Genomic DNA, 17,982 nt, shown 5'->3' with positions numbered 1-17,982 from the left:
GTGATTTTAGGAAATCGAGCTGGGTCCAAAAGTGACATTTTAATTTGAACTTGGGTTTTAATTTTGATGTATGTAGTTTGAATTTCATTGTGCGATAATTGTATCCATATATAATTTTATTAAGTGATTAAATACAGTAGTTGGGTCTCGACGACCCGAAAGTTAACTAACAAATAAGGTCAAATTGGTGCCCATTTATTTGAGATGATAATAATAATCGTTTAATATTCAAAACAAGCATGAGTGAGCAGTTTGAAGCGGTTGCCTATTCATCATGTTTATCCCGCTGTGAAGTAGCAGAAATTTTATTTGGCTTGTATTCACGTCATGTATACATTTATCTAGAGCCGTAGTTTGTGAAAAATGATTTATTTTTGGAGAGAAATGATTGCGTAATTTTTTTTTTTCGATTGTTGACAAGTTTAATTCTATTAATAAATCTAAAAATAAAAGAAGACATCGTTTCAAGGTATAATGTTCCTCTATGTTTACATAAAATTATAGCTGGAATCTTGTAATTTTGTTAACTTAGTTTTGTATTTGAGTGTCACATTCAAACCACTAATCTTGTAAAAAATATGCAACACTTCTACTTGATTTTTTTAAAGTCAAGCCACAATCCCCCAACCGGAGCTGTCATGGCATTGGTTATTGAATATTTCAAAGGCAACTGCGTCTTCCCATTGACCGAAATCTCGTAATTCCGTATAATGTAGGCAATTCCTGCCTTAACCTGTAGCATCCCAAACTTCTGTCCTAAAACCAGAAACATACATCGTTACTTTTTGTTTCCAAAGTACCGAAGTAGTACCCAAGCAAGCCCTTGGTCCTTCCCCGAACGGCAAAAACGTGTACTTCGTCAGATTCTCCCTACTACCAGGCAGAAACCTTTCCGGTTTAAAAACGGCCGGTTTTTCGTAGTACTTTCCATCGGTATGCAACCCATACACCGGCAAAATAACCGCAGTACCTTTCTCTATCACCAAATGTTTGTAACTAAAGTCCTTGGTACACCTCTTTTGCAAGAAGAAGAGCGCTGGATGTAACCTCAACCCCTCTGAAACCCAAATACATTTCACCATTCAAAATCACCAAAAACTTACCACAAATCGCAGCCTCCAGGTACGCCAAAGACGTCAACGCTTCGTACGAAATCTTGTCATTTTCGAAACTCGCCTCCAGCTCTTCTCGTAACCTACTCTGACACTCGGGGTTCGCCGCCAACTCAAAAAGAGTAAAACTCATTACGATACTACTAGTTTCATAGCCGTCCCCGAAAAACCCAGCGGCATGAGCCGTCACATCTTCATTGGTAAAGTCGTACTCTTTGCAAGTCTTCTTCAGTTGAGCCATAATGTGGAGAAAGTCGTTCCGGACTATATTATTCTGTTCACGGTACTTCAAAGTGTCGCATACTAATCTCATGAGTTTTTCCTCCAGGGGTTTTGAAACGAATCTATCAAGGAGTGTAGTACCCGAAGTGCGGTACTTACCTCATAGACAGTATCCTCGAAATAGGTGGATAAACCATCATTATGAAGAACCAGAGCACGCTCCAACTATCCGTGGAGAAAAATTCGCGTGCGAGTTGTCTGAAGGTACTATTTTCTTTCTCGAAACACTTGCCTTGGAGGCCGAAGGCACAACTAGCGACGTTGTTGAGGGTGTACCTCATGCTTAGTTCTTTGGCTTCGAAGCCTTTACCGTTGGTGGTGTCCGGGTGTTGGTCGATGAATTTTACCAACTCTGTACAGACTTCCTCCATCAATGGAAAAAGCCACTTCATCTAGAAATGGGTGTTAAATATAACCCAGTAAAGAGGAGTACTACCTTGCCGCTCGTAAACCCGGGTGTTAGCTGACCTCGTACCACTTTCCACTCTTCACCCTTCAACGCAAAAGGATTTCTTCCAAAAATAGGGTCGTTTTCCTTCAATATGTCGACGTCGTTGTCGTGGAAGCTACTAAAAGATTTCGTGGTGACTTCTTTGATGAGTTCTGGGTCCCGTAGCAACAAAACCGGACTGGTACCTCTATATATCCCGACCATTTCTTCATCGGGGTAGTCACTATTGACACCACTATAGAAACATTCAAACCAAAGCAAAAACTTACTTGTAGATTTTCGTGTAAGTGTCTCCAGCGGACATCCTCAGAGTGAAGACTTTCCCTAAATTACCAACCAGAAAAGAGGGTTTAGGTCCCGGTACCTTCCTCTTCTCCCAATATTGATAATTAAGTTTGATCAAATAGTACGTAATGGTCGTTAAAATTATCAAAATTACGAACAACATTGTCGTTTGGTACTCTCGACGAAGAAGCGACGAATGAGGACCAAGGTCGTACTAATGTACTAACGTTCAACTACATAATTTGAATTAAATTGGTGAACAGATAGACAGGGTGATGAGCATACATTTATTTAAGTGCATTGTAAATATAGATACAACAATCAAGGGTCAATTTTCTTGAAATCCAACCACAACCCTCCTTCGGCTAGAGTGAGGGCCGCGTTCATGTATCTAATGGGACGCTGGGTCTTCTGGTTCACTGATAACTCGAAATTGCGGATTATGTGTGCAACGCCGACCTTGACCTGTAGGACTCCGAATCGTTTACCTAAAACCGTCAAATCAAAAGGGTTTTTTTAAGTACCACTGAGTACCTAAACAAGCTCTTGGTCCTTCTCCGAACGCCAAAAACGTATACTTGTTTAAATTGTTCCTATTGACCTCGAGGAACCTTTCTGGTTTGAAGGAATCAGGGTCCTCGTAGTACTTTGGGTCGCGCTGCATCCCCAAAACTGGTAGAATAATCGGAGTACCTTTCTCTATGGTGAAGGTTTTGTTGCCGTTCTTCGGTACGTACTTGAAGTCTTGAGTGCAGACCTTTTGCAATGAGGATATCGGTGGGTGCAGACGCAAGGCCTCTACAAATTAAATTAAACGTTGTGGTACCCAGACGGTGCTAGTAGTAGTTACCGTTGATAGCGGCATCCAGGTACTCCAAACCTTGAAGAACTTCATAACTTAAAGTTCGACTGTTGTTATCAAAAGCGGCATTAATTTCCTCCCGGAGTTTGTTCTGAACATCTAAATTCGCCGCGAGTTCGTACAAGGTGAAACTCATCACCACAGAACTGGTTTCAGAACCGTCCCCGAAGAACCCAGCGGCTTGAGCCGTCACATCCAAATCCGTAAACTCGTATTCTTTACAAGTCTTCTTCGACTGGATCATCACGTGGAGGAAATCGTTGCGGATGATGCTATTCTCTTCACGGTACTTCAACGTTTCGGTGACCATTTTCAAGAGTTTGTGTTCGACTTTCTTGGTCACAAGTCTGCGCGAATTAGTACTTTAAATCACACACTTTGAGTACTCACCGCAGAGGCAGTACTTTGGAAATCGAGGGGAGTAAAGTCATGAGGAAGAAACCAAAGTTGGTCCAGCCATCTGGTGAGAAAAACTCGCGCGAGATTTTTCTAAACTCGCTTTCTTCCTCTTCGAAGCATTTGCCTTCGATTCCGAAGGCACAACTAGCGACGTTGTTCAAAGTGAATTTCACACTCAACTCCTTGGCTTCGTAGCCTTCGCCGTTGGTGGTTTCGGGGTGGTTTTGGATGAATTTCACCAGGTTAGTACTGATGTCTTCTAGGAGAGGGTACATCCACTTCATCTGAAAATTTCGCTAAGTACTAGTCGTAACTGTGGTAGTAGTACCTTTCCGCTCGTGAAACCTGGAGTCAACTGGGCTCTCACAATCTTCCATTCTTCGCCTTTTAGCATGAAGGGATTTCGTCCGATAATCGGGTCGTTATCTTTATTGACGTGGAAGTCGTTGTCGTGGAAGTAATTGAAAGATTTGGCCACCACTTCTTTGATCAGGTCGGGGTCTCGGAGGAGTAGTACCGGGGTGGTACCCCTGTATAGTCCCACGCATTCTTCGTCGCGGTACTGACTGAAGAAACTGTGTTAGGAACGAAGTTGTGTGGACGATACTTACTTGTAAATTCTGGTGTAGATGGTACCCACTTGTTCCTGCAAAGTCACGCTTTTGGCTACATTTCCCACGAAAATCGTGGGTTTTGGACCCTTCACTCCTTTTTTCTCCCAGTACTGGTTGTTCACTTTGAGGAAGTAGTACGCGATTGTTGTTATTAAAATTAGGAGTGCTAGTGCGAACATTTTGCCAACTACTAATCGGATGTTTATTTTGATCCGTTATATAATTAGTTACAAATTAGTGTTGACGTGTTTTGATGGTGTTATCGGGGATTAAGTACGCATCGTGCTCGTAAATAGTATCTTTTTATTTACGCATTCGAGTGACAAAATTTATAAACAAATCAAGCGATCTTCTTAAAATCAATCCACAGTCCGCCGATCGGGGCGACCAAAACATTGGCAGGGTCAAACTTCAAGGGTACTTGTGTCTTCTTGTTGAGACGGAGCTCGAAATTCTTGATGAGATAGCTCACACCGACTTTTACTTGCAAGGCACCAAATCTTTGCCCTAAAACGACACTCACAACTGCGTTTTTTACGTATTAATAGTGGTACCTAGGCAAGCTCTTGGTCCCTCTCCAAATGGCATGAAAGTACACTTCTTAACACGTTCCTTATTTTCCGCCAAGAATCTCTCGGGTTTGAAACTTTCCGGATCCTCGAAGTACTGCGGGTCGGTTTGAAGCCCATAAATGGGTAACACGATGGGTGTACCCTTTTCGATGAGTACCGACTTGTTATCTTTGGAAACGTAGGAAAAGTCTTCGGTACACATTTTCTGGAGGAAGAAAACTGGCGGGGTTAGCCTTAAGGTTTCTACAATGACAGTGCTAGATTAAGTTTGTTGGTACTAAAGTCGTACCATTGAAAACCCCATCCATGTACGTTAAAGTTTGCAGTACCTCGTACGGTAGTCGTTCTCTTCCATCAAACGCTTTATTAATTTCGTTACGAAGCTTCATTTGGACGTCTTCGTTCGCAGCTAGATGGTAAAGCACAAAACTCATCACCTGAGAACTCGTTTCGTACCCATCACCGAAAAACCCAGCGGCGTGAGCCGTCACATCCAAGTCCGTAAACTCGTAATCTTTACTAGTTTTCTTCAGTTCACGTATGATTTGAAGAAAGTCGTTTCTGACAATATTGTTGTCTTCGCGGTACTGCAAAGTCTGGGACACTATTTGGGTGAGTTTTTTCTCGACGGATTTGGGGCAAAACCTAAAAATTGAAGTTTCGATGGGTTGGTGACCCTCGGGACTCACCTGATCGGCAAGATCTTCATAACGAAAGGAAAAATATTTGCTATGAGGATGGTAATGATGGTCCAGCTGCCCGGCGTGAAGAAATCTTTCGCCAATTGTCGGAATTCGCTGTTGTCTTCGTCAAAACATTTTGCGTCGATTCCGAAGACCGAATCGCCGACGTTGTTCAAAGTGAAACGGGTGCAGAGCTCTTTGGCTTCGTAGCCGTTTCCGTTGGTGGCGTCGGGGCGTTGTTCCAGGAATTGTACCATTTTGGAGCTGTTGTTTTCCCAGGATGGGTACAACCACTTCATCTATTGTTTTGTTTGTGTGTATGTTAAAAGTGAGGATCTAGTTTGGGTTAATTACCTTCCCGCTCGTAAATGCTGGTGTTAATTGGGCCCTAACCACCTTCCACTCTTCACCCTTCAAAACGAAAGGGTTGCGTCCAAAAATAGGGTCCACTTTTTTATCAACCTCGACGTCGTTGTCCCGAAAGTGGCTGAACGATTTTATGGTGATTTCTTTGATGAGGTCGGGATCGCGGATTATTAAGAAAGGAGTGAAGGACTTAAAAGCACCAACGATGGTTTCGTTGTTGTATTTTCTGGAAGACAACATAATCGGTGACGAGTTTTGTGAAAATTTTTCTACCTGTAAATGTCGGTGAAGATTTCGCCCGGTTGGAGTTGCAAAAGTAGCGACCTTCCCATATTCCCGGCCAGAAAAACCGGTTTGGGGCCATTTATCCCTCGTTTCTTCCAGTGCTGATGATTTAGATGCACCAGGTAGTAAATGACGGCGATTAAGAAGATGACGAAAGTTATTGTTATCATTGTGGAGCACGGGTTTTAAATGAGCGCTATGAGGGTCGAGGACGCCGAGGTCAAAGTAATAGAGTGCTAATGGGTCGTTTGTGTTCGGATATAAATTATTTTTGGGGGGAGCCCGTCCGGGTTAAATTTAAAAACGGTGTCGAATAATATCCAATTCAAGCAAGAGAATTGTGTTCGTTGAACTTTGGTCCGAGTTAGATAATTCAGTCCTAATTTGTCTAGCACGATGATAACAGCGATTTTTGTTGTTGTTTTGGTTACGGTTGTTTACTACCTGGTGAAACTGAACCACCAGTATTGGAAAAAAAGGGGGGTGGTTGGTCCCAAGCCCAAATTCTTGGTGGGCAATATAGGAAAAACGTTCCTCCTGAAAGCCCAACCTGGAGAAATCTACGCCGACATTTATAGGTAGTATGATCAAAATGACGACAAAATCGAACTTAGTTTGTCTTAGGGAATACGAACAACACAGTGTCGTTGGGATTTTTCAATCCTTCACACCTGTTCTCCTAATCCGTGACCCCGACCTCATTAAAGAAGTCACAATCAAATCGTTCAGTCACTTCCACGATAACGACATCAGTGTTGATAAGAACGCCGACCCGATCTTCGGACGGAACCCTTTTAGTCTGAAAGGAGAAGAATGGAAGATTGTAAGGGCACACCTGACCCCCGGATTCACCAGCGGAAAAGTAAGACCCAAATAGATTTTCTCGTTCCCATACCAGCTGGTTGTAGATGAAATGGGTGTACCCATACATGGAAACCAACAGCCAGAAAATGGTCAAATTTATCCAGGAACAACCAAACGCGATGAACGGGAAAGGCTACGAAGCGAAAGAGTTGTGTACCAGGTTTACTTTAAACAACGTCGGGGATTCGGTTTTCGGGGTCGAAGCCAAATGTTTCGAGGAAGAGAATAGCGAATTTAGACAACTCGCTAAAGATTTTTTGTCACCGGGAGGATGGGCCGTTTTGGCTTTATTCGTAACGATAGTTTTTCGCTTCGCTCGGATTCTTCCAATCCGGTAGGTTTTCGGAGAGGTGGGTTTGGTACAATGGTGAGTTTTAGGTTCGTTCCGAAGAAGGTTGAAGAAAAGCTAACTGATATAGTGACTCAGGCTTTGAGACATCGCGAACGTAATAATATCGTACGAAACGATTTTCTTCACATTATTAGTCAGTTGAAGACGACTTGCAAAGACTACGAGTTTACGGACCTGGATGTGACAGCCCATGCCGCTGGGTTCTTCGGTGATGGGTACGAAACCAGTGCGATAGTGATGAGTTTCACCCTCTTCCAGCTAGCTGCGAATGTTGAAGCTCAAGCGAAACTAAGACAGGAGGTGACGGCGGCTTTCCACGGAAATGATAATAAATTACCATATGAGATTCTTCAATCGTTGCCATACCTAGATGCCGTCATCAACGGTACGCCACAACCCCACCTAAACCTAACCTAAAGTCGCGTTTTAGAAACCTTGAGAAGTCTCCCACCGATTTACGCCTTGCAGAAAGTCTGTACCGAAGATTTCACTTTTACCATCAAGGAAACGAATAAGCCGCTAGTTGTCGAAAAGGGTACCCCCATCGCGTTGCCCATTTATGCGTTGCATTCAGATCCGGAGCATTTCGAGGAGCCTGAGGTCTTCAAACCGGAGAGATTTGTGGGAGCGAATAGGGATAAGATCAAAAAGTGCACTTTTATACCTTTCGGAGAAGGACCAAGGGCTTGCCTAGGTAAAAAATCGGTCGAAAGTTATTTTAACAGAACTTATCTCGTTCGTGAAGTGTAGTTCAAGATATTCCGCTTTTTTTCATTTTTTTGTTTCTTCAATTTCTAGATTTTGCAAATTTTGATTTAAAATTTCTGGAGTTCTCAATTTTAGATTTTTCAGTTTTTCGATTTGCAAGTTTTCGTTTCGGTTTTTTATTTTCTTTTTTCGAGTTTCTAATAATAATAATTTTTAATTTTTTTTCATTTATTGGATTTAAAACTTTTTCATTTATTTTCAACTTTTCGTTTCTTTAGTTTTTAATTTGCAATTTTTCCAGTTTTCATTTTAAATATGTAATAATAATATTTTTTTAAATATTTCACTTTTTCAATTTTACGATTTTAGATTTTTTCCATTTTTCAATTATTGCATTTTAAAATTTATTATTCGACTTTTTAAATTTTCAATGTCTTCAAATTTTCGACTTGCAATTTTAGATTTCCATATTTTATTTTCAATTTTTAATTTTAGATTTTGCAAATTTCGGTTTAAAATTTCTCGAGTTTTCATTTTTTCGATTCTTCAGTTTTTCGATTTGCAATTTTTCGTTTCGGTTTTTTGTTTTCTTTGTTTTTTCTAGTTTCTAATAATAATTTTTAAACTATTCCCATTTTCAATTTTACGATTTTAATATTTTCCATTTTTCAATTTATTGGATTTTAAAACTTTTTCAGTTATTCGACTTTTCAATTTTTCAACTCTTCAATTTTTTATTTCTTAAAATTTTCGATTTGCAATTTTTCGATGTTTTTTTTAATTGTATAATTTTTCGTTTTTTCAATGTGAAATTTTTCAATTTTTCGATTTACAATTTTTCGGATTCCAATGTTGTCATTTTATAACTTTTTGTTTTTTCAATTTTGATTTTTTCATTTTATCGTTTTTTTTTCAATGTTTATATTCTGCAAATTTCGATTTAAAATTTCTGGAGTTTTCAATTTTTGATTTTTCAGTTTTTCGATTTGCAATTTTTCGTTTCGCTTTTTTATTTTCTTTATTTTTTTCCATTTTCTAATAATAATTTTTAAGTATTTCCATTTTCTATTTTACGATTTTAATATTTTTTCATTTTTCAATTTATTGGATTTTAAAACTTTTTCAGTTATTCGACTTTTCAATTCTTCGGCTCTTCAATTTTTCTATATTCTAATTTTATATTTTTTTATTTTTTCGATATGAAATCTTTCAGTTTTGGATTTTTCAATTTTTCGATTTGCAGTTTTTCAGATTCCAATGTTTCCATTTTATAACTTTTTGTTTTTTCAATAGGAAATTTTTCAGTTTTGGATTTTTCAATTTTTCGTTTTGCGATTTTTCAGTTGTTAATTTTTTTTGTTTCTCTAATTTTTAGGTTTTTCGAATTTCGATTTAAAACTTCTCGATTTTTCAATTTTAGACTTCTCTGTTTCATTATTTTTCAATTTTTCGTTTCTTCAGTTTTTGACCTGAAAATTTTCCAGTTTTCATTATAAATATGTAATAATATTTTTTAAAATACTTCACTTTTTCAATTTTACGATTTTAGAGTTTTTCCATTTTTCAGTTATTGTTTTTTAAATCTTTTTCATTTATTTGCCTTTTCAAATTTTCTATTCTTGAATTTTCCGTATCTTCAAATTTTCAATTTGCAATTTTCATGATTTTTTGTTTTTTCAATATCAGTTTTTTTTTCAGTTTTTTTTGAGATTGATAATCTCACGAGCTTTCAATTTTTAATTTGTCAATTTTTCAATTTTTTAGTTTTTAATTTTTTCAGTTTTTGAGTAATTGCAATTTTTCGTTAAGGATTTTTATTTTCTTCATTTTTCAAGTTTTGAAATGTTCAGTTTTTAATTTTCAGTTTTTATTTCCAAATTAGGATTTTTTCATTTTTCATTTTTTCAATTTTACATTTTTCAGTTTCTGAATTATTCAATTTTTCGTTTCTTCAATTTTTAACATGCAATTTTTGTAGTAAGTTTTCATTTTAAATATATATTAATCATTATAACGTTTAAAATTTTTTACTTTTTCGATTTTACGATTTTTTAATTTTTCCATTTTTCAATTATTGGATTTTAAAACTTTTTCATGTATTCGATATTTCAATTTTTCTATTTTTAGATTCGATCCGTTTTTTCTTCTTTCCAATTTTGAAGATTCTTTTTTTTCAGTTTTTAAGTTTCTCGGTTTTTAATTTTTCAATATTTCAATTTTTCGATTCAGTTTTTTATCTTTTGTTTTTTCAGTTGTTCGATTTTTCAATGTTTTGATTTTATAATATTTTGTTTTCCAATTTTAATTTTTCAGTTTCTCTTTTCTTCAATTTTTCGATTTTGCAAAATTTCAATTTTTGATTTTTCAGTTTTCGATTTGCATTTTTTCGGTTCAGTTTTTTATTTTCTTTATTTTTTTCTTTCTAGTTTCTAATGATAGTTTTTAAAATGTTCCCATTTTCAATTTCACAACTTTCCGATTTTTCAATTATTGGATTTTAAAACTTTTTCAGTAATGAGACTTTTCAATTTTTCATTTCTTCAAATTTTCGATCTTTAAATTTTGGATTTTTTATTTGCATTATTTTTACAATTTTTCAATTTTTCTATGTTCTAATTTTATAATTTTTCGTTTTTTCAATGTGAAATTTTTCAGTTTTGGATTTTTCAATTTTTCGATTTGCAATTTTTCGTTTCTTCAAATTTTCGATTTGCAATTTCTCGTTTCGATTTTTGTTTTCTTTTTTTTCTACAATTTTCCGGTTTTTCAATGTTCCGATTTTATCATTTTTTGTTTTTTCAAGTTTTCGTTTTTTCAATTTTTAGATTTTTTAGTTTTTCATTTTTTCAATTTTTCGTTTCGGTTTTTTATTTTCTTCACTTTTCAATTTTTGAGATATTCAATGTTTAGGTTTTCAGTTGTTTATTTTCAAAGTTAGATTTTTTAATTTTTCATTTTTCAGTTTCTCGATTTTTCAGTTTTTTGTTTCTTCAATTTTTAATATGAAATTTTTCTAGTAAGTTTTCATTTTAAATGTGTATTAATCATTATAATTTTTAAAATTAGTCGCTTTTTCAATTCTACGATCTTAGAATTTTTCCATTTTTCAGTTATTTTACAAGTTTTTCATGTACCTATTCGATTTTTTAATTTTTCAATTTCTGGATACTTAATTTTCCAATTTTTTGTTTCATTATTATTTTTCGATTTTTAAGTTTCTCGATTCTTAGTTTTTCAATGTTTCAATTTTTCATTTTTTCAGGTTTTTTTCGTTTTTTTAAATTGAAAAATTGTAAAATTGAAAAATCAAAAATGAAAAAACGAAAAACTATAAAATGAAAAAAAATCGAAAGATTAAAATTGAAAAACTTAAAAATCGAAAAATTGCAAAACCAAAATATTGAAAATTTAAAAACTGGAAAATGGAGGAATTGAAAAGTCATAGATTGCAAGTTTGATAAATTGATAAAGAAAAAATGATACAATCGAAAGAAACATCGAAAACATAAAGGAAATGAAAAATAAAAATCAAGAACTTCAAAATTTTAGGCAACGAAAAATTGAAAAATCGAAAAATCAAAAATCGAAATATCAAGAAATTGGTCGAAGGTAAATAAATCCAGATTTTTCAAAACATTATAAGATCTGATTTTACAAATTTTATTTTTTTAATGCCAACCTTTATAAGTTAAAAGAATTTATTTAGCAAAATTAATTGGGGGGGGATAAACGAATAAATTTACTTATGAATTCGCTAGAAGAAAATCCCACAGAACGAGATAATTAAAGATATAATAACTCAAACTAATTAACTCAAAATAAAACGAATTGTTTTGACTTTGATTTTTAGGGCAGCGTTTCGGTGTCTTGCAAGTCAAGGTCGGGGTGAGCTACATCGTCAAGAACTACGAAATGACGGTCAACAAGAAGACGCAGTTGCCTTTGAAGTTTGACCCGACAAACATCCTCATGACCCCCATTGGGGGATTATGGCTTGATTTTAAGAAGATCGATTAGACTAACCTTATGTAAAAGCTACTCTTGAAATAAACGCTTGTTAGAATGTCTCCTAGATGACGAAAATCGAGCTAATAATTTAAAATTCGGCGCGTGCACCCCGCGTACGATAAACGATCCCCTCGTCAGCGACCCTCCTTAAATAAATCGTTTTCGCCGGCTCTACTTTTTCGTCGGATAGGTGTAAGAAATTGCTATTACTATCAGATAGTCTAAGTCGTTACACACACGATTCGGCAAGAAAAATTGGATCAGGTATCTCTAATCTAAACGCTTGCGTGTCGAAGAGGCGGAAAATTTACACAGAAAAGAGGGATAAATGATTTAATGCGGTGTCTAGTTGGTGGTGAAAAATCGCGAGTAAATATAGAGCAAGAGTTTGGCGCGTCGTCAGCTTCGATCTCCCGACTTTTCGCAAATACCTGACATTCTCGCTATGTAAATACATCCACTATTATTAAATCACAGTGATCGAACTTCACGTCAACATAAACACCATTTCCGAACTGACAAAATTGGAAATCCAGGCCCAGATTGAAGCTAAATTGAAAAGTGTTTACTCTAGATAGAAAAACTAGGGGCTTTTGAGGCCGGCGAATAGGCACGTCGGTTAAACGTGACGGAAGCGAGACGCTTTAATTTTCTATTAGCGAGCTAAACGCGCCCGAAATGACCGCCGAATTTAACAACGGTGCAGCTAATCCCAGAAACCGCATCTAGAATAACGCAAATGTTTGATGGAAATTCATTCCGCGTTTGCACCGAATAATACATTACATTTTTTCGATAAATTGCGGACGTTAAACGGCGAAATTTACGATCCCGGGCCCCGGTTAAATATGACACACTTAATAATTTATGCCCTGCTCGGGTCCGCGCTATTGATAAAATCAGCACTACCTTACTTACCCTTTCTCTTAATTAAATTTTATAACGCCCACGTATGGAAAGACATTCGTTCCGGATGGGTATTAAAATCAGCGCGAAATAATGCCGAGAATTTATGTAAAAATTACTTTCGCGGAAACGAAGCCAATTCGAAAGGAGGAAAGAGGAAGTGAAAAAAATAATCCATTTCTTTTGGTTTTAGTGGAGTTGCTTCGACTCGGATAATAAAAATTGTTGGGGGAAGTGCTTCAATTTGGATAATAGTTGCGTGGCATCGAGAGTGTTTTGGTTTGCGTTGTGGATGTTTGTCGTCGATAGTCACTCGAAACACTTAAGGCCTTGCCACATAGGCTGTGCTATGCTATGCTCATATTAAAACGTTATGTCTATGCTATGTAAAAAATACATTCACATAGCATGAACATGACATACAGTCACAGATGGTGTTCACAACAGCCATGCCATAGAATAGTAGCAATTGGTAGCATAGCATAGTAGATGTGTGTTTATAAATAGTTATTAGTAAAAGCAGTGGTGAGTAAAAGTGGTCGTTCATTTTGAAACTTGTTGGTGTAGCTGACAATCTTAAATAAAAAAATTCACGAAGAGAACCTGATCGAATTACTTAAACTTTATTATTATTATGTGCAATATGCAGTGCAATATAGAAATACAACTTATAAAAGAAGAAAATTGAGAAGGCTTAGGTTAGAATTTTGAATTTTCTCTAGACGCGCATGAGCCAACAACCAAACATTACACAGAAGTAGGATTCCATTCTACTTTCATGCTATGTCGGATTATTTCGAACTGTGTAATGTCTATGCTAGTTCTGTGTAAAAAGTACATAAAGCATAACATAATGGCTATGTGAACACTCTCATTTAAATGTATTGTGTCTACTTCTATGTTTTTCATTAACATAGCATAGCACAGCCTATGTGGCGAGGCCTTTACGCTGAATTGTTGCATGTCGATATTCCGAAACTGGGAAAACATACGCTTGATACAACGATGATAATAAATATTATTCGTCATTGGGGTGGGATTTTGTTTCTTGATCGAAGTGATAAATTATCACTTGCGATAAATATCATTGCGTAGCTTTTAAATGCAAAGTTGCATTTATTCTTTGCATATAAGCTTATTAAATGCTCAAAAGTTTACAATTACCTTAATTTTAAGAACTTATAACTCAGAATTACGATTTTGAACTTCTATTTTGACATAAATTTCGAGGTTATGTCTCAAAAATTTATCACTTCATTCAGAGCTATCGAGAAAATATCACTCCATGAAGACTTGATTTCGTGACAGAATCGAGAAATGTGACAGAAATGTCTTACCAACTCAGCCTCTCAACCAATCAGCAAACGAGATTTTATCGCTATCGAGTTTTTTTCGATCGAGAAACAAAATCGCACTTGCTCAGATAAGACTGATTTTGGCAAACGTTTCATCCCACATTTTCTTTTTTCATTTATTTAAGCTTTTATTGACTGTTTTTCATCTATTTTAAGGCACTTTATCGTGTTTTTAAGCAAACAGGCCAATTTTGACGTTGAAGATTTTATTGCTTTTTTTATAAAAAAAGAGAGGGTGGATGGGCGGGGCTGGTAGCTGTCAAGATAAGACTGATTTTGGCAGATGAGATACCCTCTAACAAAAGAGAGGGTGGGTGGGTGGGGCTAGTACTTGTTAAGATAAGAGTAATTTTGGCAGATGATATACCCTCTAAGAAAAGAGAGGGTGGGTGGGCGGGGCTAGTACCTGTTAAGATAAGAATGATTTTGGCAGATGAGATACTGTGATAACTCAAACATCCCGCCTTAAATTGACATGTGAAAAGTGGCTGATAAAATGGAACCCTACGCCCTGTTTGTTTTTTGTTTGTGTTGGAATGCCCAAGGTTGGAAAAGTGCCGCAAAATAAAACACAAAATATATGGGGGACACAAAATTATTTATACCTCTAAGTTACGCAGGTTGAAGATCCTTCATAGTGCTCAGCTACAAAAAAAAACTTTCCAAATTTTGAATGAAATCAAATTAAACGTTTTGAATTAATGCAAATATTTGAATATAGAGCAGAGCAAATACCCATAGGGGGCGTTGTAGCAGGAGCGGAGTTTGGGGCTCCTGGTCGTGGCTGTTCTCCTACCCACGACGGTATCCTATCGGCAAGCACATGCCGCTCCGCACCCCTCTGTCTAACGAAGAAACGTGCCTCGCTAACAGGCCGTTACGAACGCAAACTCGTGGTTAGAAATCACGGCTATAATTAAGTTGACAGGGTCACGTTATCCCGACCGTTCCTCTGACTTCTATTTTAAATCTGACAGCTCGCCAAGGAACCGCGCACTCCGCTTCCGCCACGTGTTAGTGTGTTATTTACCTCAATTCCATCAATGTTCAATTTCCAGTATATACCTCTGATATTAAACTACAATCAACAAGTGTTAAAGTTTCAAAAGAGTAATAAACGACATTTAAATTCGGCATACACTCTCGTGAAATTTTTAAACAGCAAAGAATTCATATCTGAGATTAAGATTGGACATCAGACAATTTATACGATGAAAGCATTAATCAACAATATATTATATAGCAGAGAATCTAGAGGTCCAAACCGGCGTCGGACGAATGCGTCGTTCCAAAAAAATATGCGTCAATGCGATCAATCCTGTGGCGTTATGCAAATAATGGTCTAATTCAAAGGAATAAAAAGTACGTCCTACATGACCCACAATGTTGTTAATTTGTTCAATAAAATTTTACAGTTCAAACATGTGCTCGGTTTGAAAATACGCCTTCAACATGGCCGCTGCTAGAACAAAGAATTTACCTGATGTTAAATTATGCCACACTTTATCAACGATTCAAACAAAGAATTTACATTATGTTAAATAATTATGCCACACTTTATCAATGATTCAAACAAAGAATTTACATTATGCTAAATGATGCTTTGATCCAAGTGATTGGTTACTTAAAACCTATGAGAGTTTATTTCGTGGACTATCCCCAACATATTGCAAACAAAACACATGATAAATAAACAACACAAAATGTATCCGACGTTGCGAGAAAAATATCTCGATGATGTGAAGATATGATGATAATAACTGCCTAAAGGGAGAAATCCTCTTGATAATCTCCCGACTATTAAATTGTATTAGAACCAGTTAACAATTAAAATCCTAACATGAACTGTTGAAAATTAATTCATTTTCGCTTGGAAAAACCGCAAGAATTAGATACGGGTGTTAGGGAAAACTGTGGTTCGATTAATTGTCGTTAAACAAAGGCTTCCTCTCTTTTATTAACTACCAAACCAACTAAACTTAACCTAGCTTCCTTACCGCATACTGCATTCACAACAAACACACCAAAAATGACGTGTCTTGCCTCCCCCTACAAAGCGAGCATCTTCTACCTAAAATTCCCTAGCAGAACTACCCACTACCAGAAAGAAGTAAACGTGCACATGGTTGCCTACGTTTAACGATTTTCATAGTTGAATTTTTTTCAGCGCGAAATTTTAATTGAAATCTGGTCAACACAGTACGTTGTAAGAAAAGAGAGGGTGGGTGGAGTGGGAGGGCTGCTAGCTGCTAAGGTAAAACTGGTTTTAGTAGATACTAGCCCCGCCCACCCACCTCTTTTTTCTTAGGGGTTATCTCATTTGCCAAAATTAGTTTTATCTTAGAGAGTATTTCATTAGCCAATATCAGTCTTATCCGAGCAGCTATTAGCCCCGCCCACCCACCCTCTCTTTTTTTCGAGGCATCTCATCTGCCAAAATCGGTCTTATCTTAGCAGGTTATAGCGGTGGATTTCAGTCACCATCGTTACTAGCAAATAAGAAAGTAATAAGTCTCAGGTATTCACGCGTTAGGTACAGTGTTGCCAATACGTACACGAGGATTTTTGTTATTAAAGTAAAGTGGGTCCTGTTTTGTTAAAGAAAAGGTGTTTATCTTTGTCAATTAAAGACGATTCTACATCTTAGCAGGAAGTTGTTGTAGTTTATTTTAGGAAATGTGGCAAAAATGAGATAGACCTGGATAAGAATTTATTATTAAAATATTTTTTTCGAGAATTCTTCAGAAATTTCTATGTGAAATAACTTATTTCAGAAAGACTGATCATTTCGTGACATTCCGTTTGTTTCTCCTCTTTGCTTTTTCTCTTATTCTGTCTTTCTCCTCCTGCTTGTTTTCCTATATTTGTTCCACTCTCTTTTTCCTCGATTAAATCTCTCTCTCTCTCTCTCTCTCTCTCTCTCTCTCTCTCCTCTCTCTCTCTGCTTCTCTTGCCCCTGTCTCTACATATGTGTCGCTCCACGCTGTTGCCCCTATCACACACACTTTCTCTCTCTTTGGCTATTTTTCGGTTCGGTTTTTTATTTGCTTTATTTTTACAATTTTTCTATGTTCTAATTTTATAATTTTTCGTTTTTTATTTTTCAATGTGAAATTTCTCAAGTTTGCGTTTCTTCAATTAAATAAAATTTCCCGATTTTTCAGTTTTACATTTTTCAGTTTCATGATTTTTCAATTTTTCGTTTCTTCAGTTTTTGATTTGATTTTTTTCTAGTTTTCATTTTAAATGAGAATAATAATTTTTTAAATATTTCACTTTTTCAATTTTCCGGTTTTTGAATTTTTCCATTTTTCAATTATTGTATTTTAGAACTCTTTCATTGATTTTTCAAATTTTCGGTTCCTCAATTTTCCATATCTTCAAATTTTCGATTTGCAATTTTTCGTTTAGATTTTTTTTTTCTTTCCTTCCGCGGAAAGCGACTTTGTTTTATAATATGTAGTGATTATAAATTTTAAAATGATTCTCTTTTTCATTTCTACGATCTTAGAATTTTTCCAATTTTCAGTTATTTTAGAAGTTTTTCATGTATTCGATTATTCAATTTTTAATTTTTCAATTTCTCGATATTTAATTTTCCAATTTTTCGATCTTCGCAATTTTGAAGATTAGATCCGTTTTTTTTTCTTTCCAATTTTTTGATGCATTAATATTTTTCGATTTTTAAGTTTCTCAGTGTTTCAATTTTTTTTCCTTTTTTCAATTTTTCCGATTTTTTGGTTTTTCGAATTAAAAAAAATGGACAAATTGTAAAATTGAAATATTAAAAATGAAAAAACGAAAAAGTATAAAATGAAAAAAAATCGAAAGATTAAAATTGGAAAACTTAAAAATCGAAAAACTGCAAAACCAAAATA

The 17,982-nt window shown here is 35.9% G+C and overlaps 4 protein-coding genes across 5 annotated transcripts in view; 2 read left to right on the top strand and 2 right to left on the bottom strand.

Moving 5' to 3' along the window:
* Positions 1-17,982, top strand: part of Gaba-b-r1 (metabotropic GABA-B receptor subtype 1) — a 237,871-nt gene that overhangs the window by 184,538 nt on the left and 35,351 nt on the right. The gene's annotated exons all lie outside the window — the stretch shown is intronic.
* LOC135125502 (uncharacterized) lies at positions 460-4,214 on the bottom strand. Its single transcript, XM_064051163.1, has 12 exons — positions 4,003-4,214; positions 3,720-3,957; positions 3,383-3,675; positions 2,981-3,339; positions 2,665-2,928; positions 2,461-2,618; positions 2,115-2,344; positions 1,831-2,068; positions 1,494-1,786; positions 1,104-1,456; positions 812-1,057; positions 460-756 (listed from the first exon to the last, which is right to left on the bottom strand). The coding sequence occupies exons 1-12, from the start codon at positions 4,182-4,184 to the stop codon at positions 590-592; spliced, it is 3,021 nt and encodes a 1,006-aa protein (XP_063907233.1). The 5' UTR covers positions 4,185-4,214; the 3' UTR covers positions 460-589.
* On the bottom strand, positions 4,291-6,096 carry LOC135125414 (probable cytochrome P450 28a5). The gene is made up of 6 exons (XM_064050985.1): positions 5,900-6,096; positions 5,615-5,852; positions 5,267-5,559; positions 4,867-5,222; positions 4,560-4,820; positions 4,291-4,512 (listed from the first exon to the last, which is right to left on the bottom strand). Exons 1-6 carry the CDS (start codon positions 6,079-6,081, stop codon positions 4,346-4,348), a joined length of 1,497 nt encoding a protein of 498 aa, XP_063907055.1. The 5' UTR covers positions 6,082-6,096; the 3' UTR covers positions 4,291-4,345.
* On the top strand, positions 6,262-11,902 carry LOC135125413 (probable cytochrome P450 28a5). The gene is made up of 6 exons (XM_064050984.1): positions 6,262-6,489; positions 6,536-6,773; positions 6,820-7,109; positions 7,154-7,512; positions 7,558-7,821; positions 11,686-11,902. Exons 1-6 carry the CDS (start codon positions 6,308-6,310, stop codon positions 11,850-11,852), a joined length of 1,500 nt encoding a protein of 499 aa, XP_063907054.1. The 5' UTR covers positions 6,262-6,307; the 3' UTR covers positions 11,853-11,902.

This window comes from Zophobas morio, unplaced genomic scaffold, assembly GCF_036711695.1.
Source record: "Zophobas morio isolate AGI-343-1 ecotype UQ-CSIRO unplaced genomic scaffold, CSIRO_AGI_Zmor_V1 ptg000008l, whole genome shotgun sequence".
NCBI lineage: Eukaryota > Metazoa > Arthropoda > Insecta > Coleoptera > Tenebrionidae > Zophobas > Zophobas morio.
This window is presented reverse-complemented; position numbering and strand designations above follow the sequence as displayed.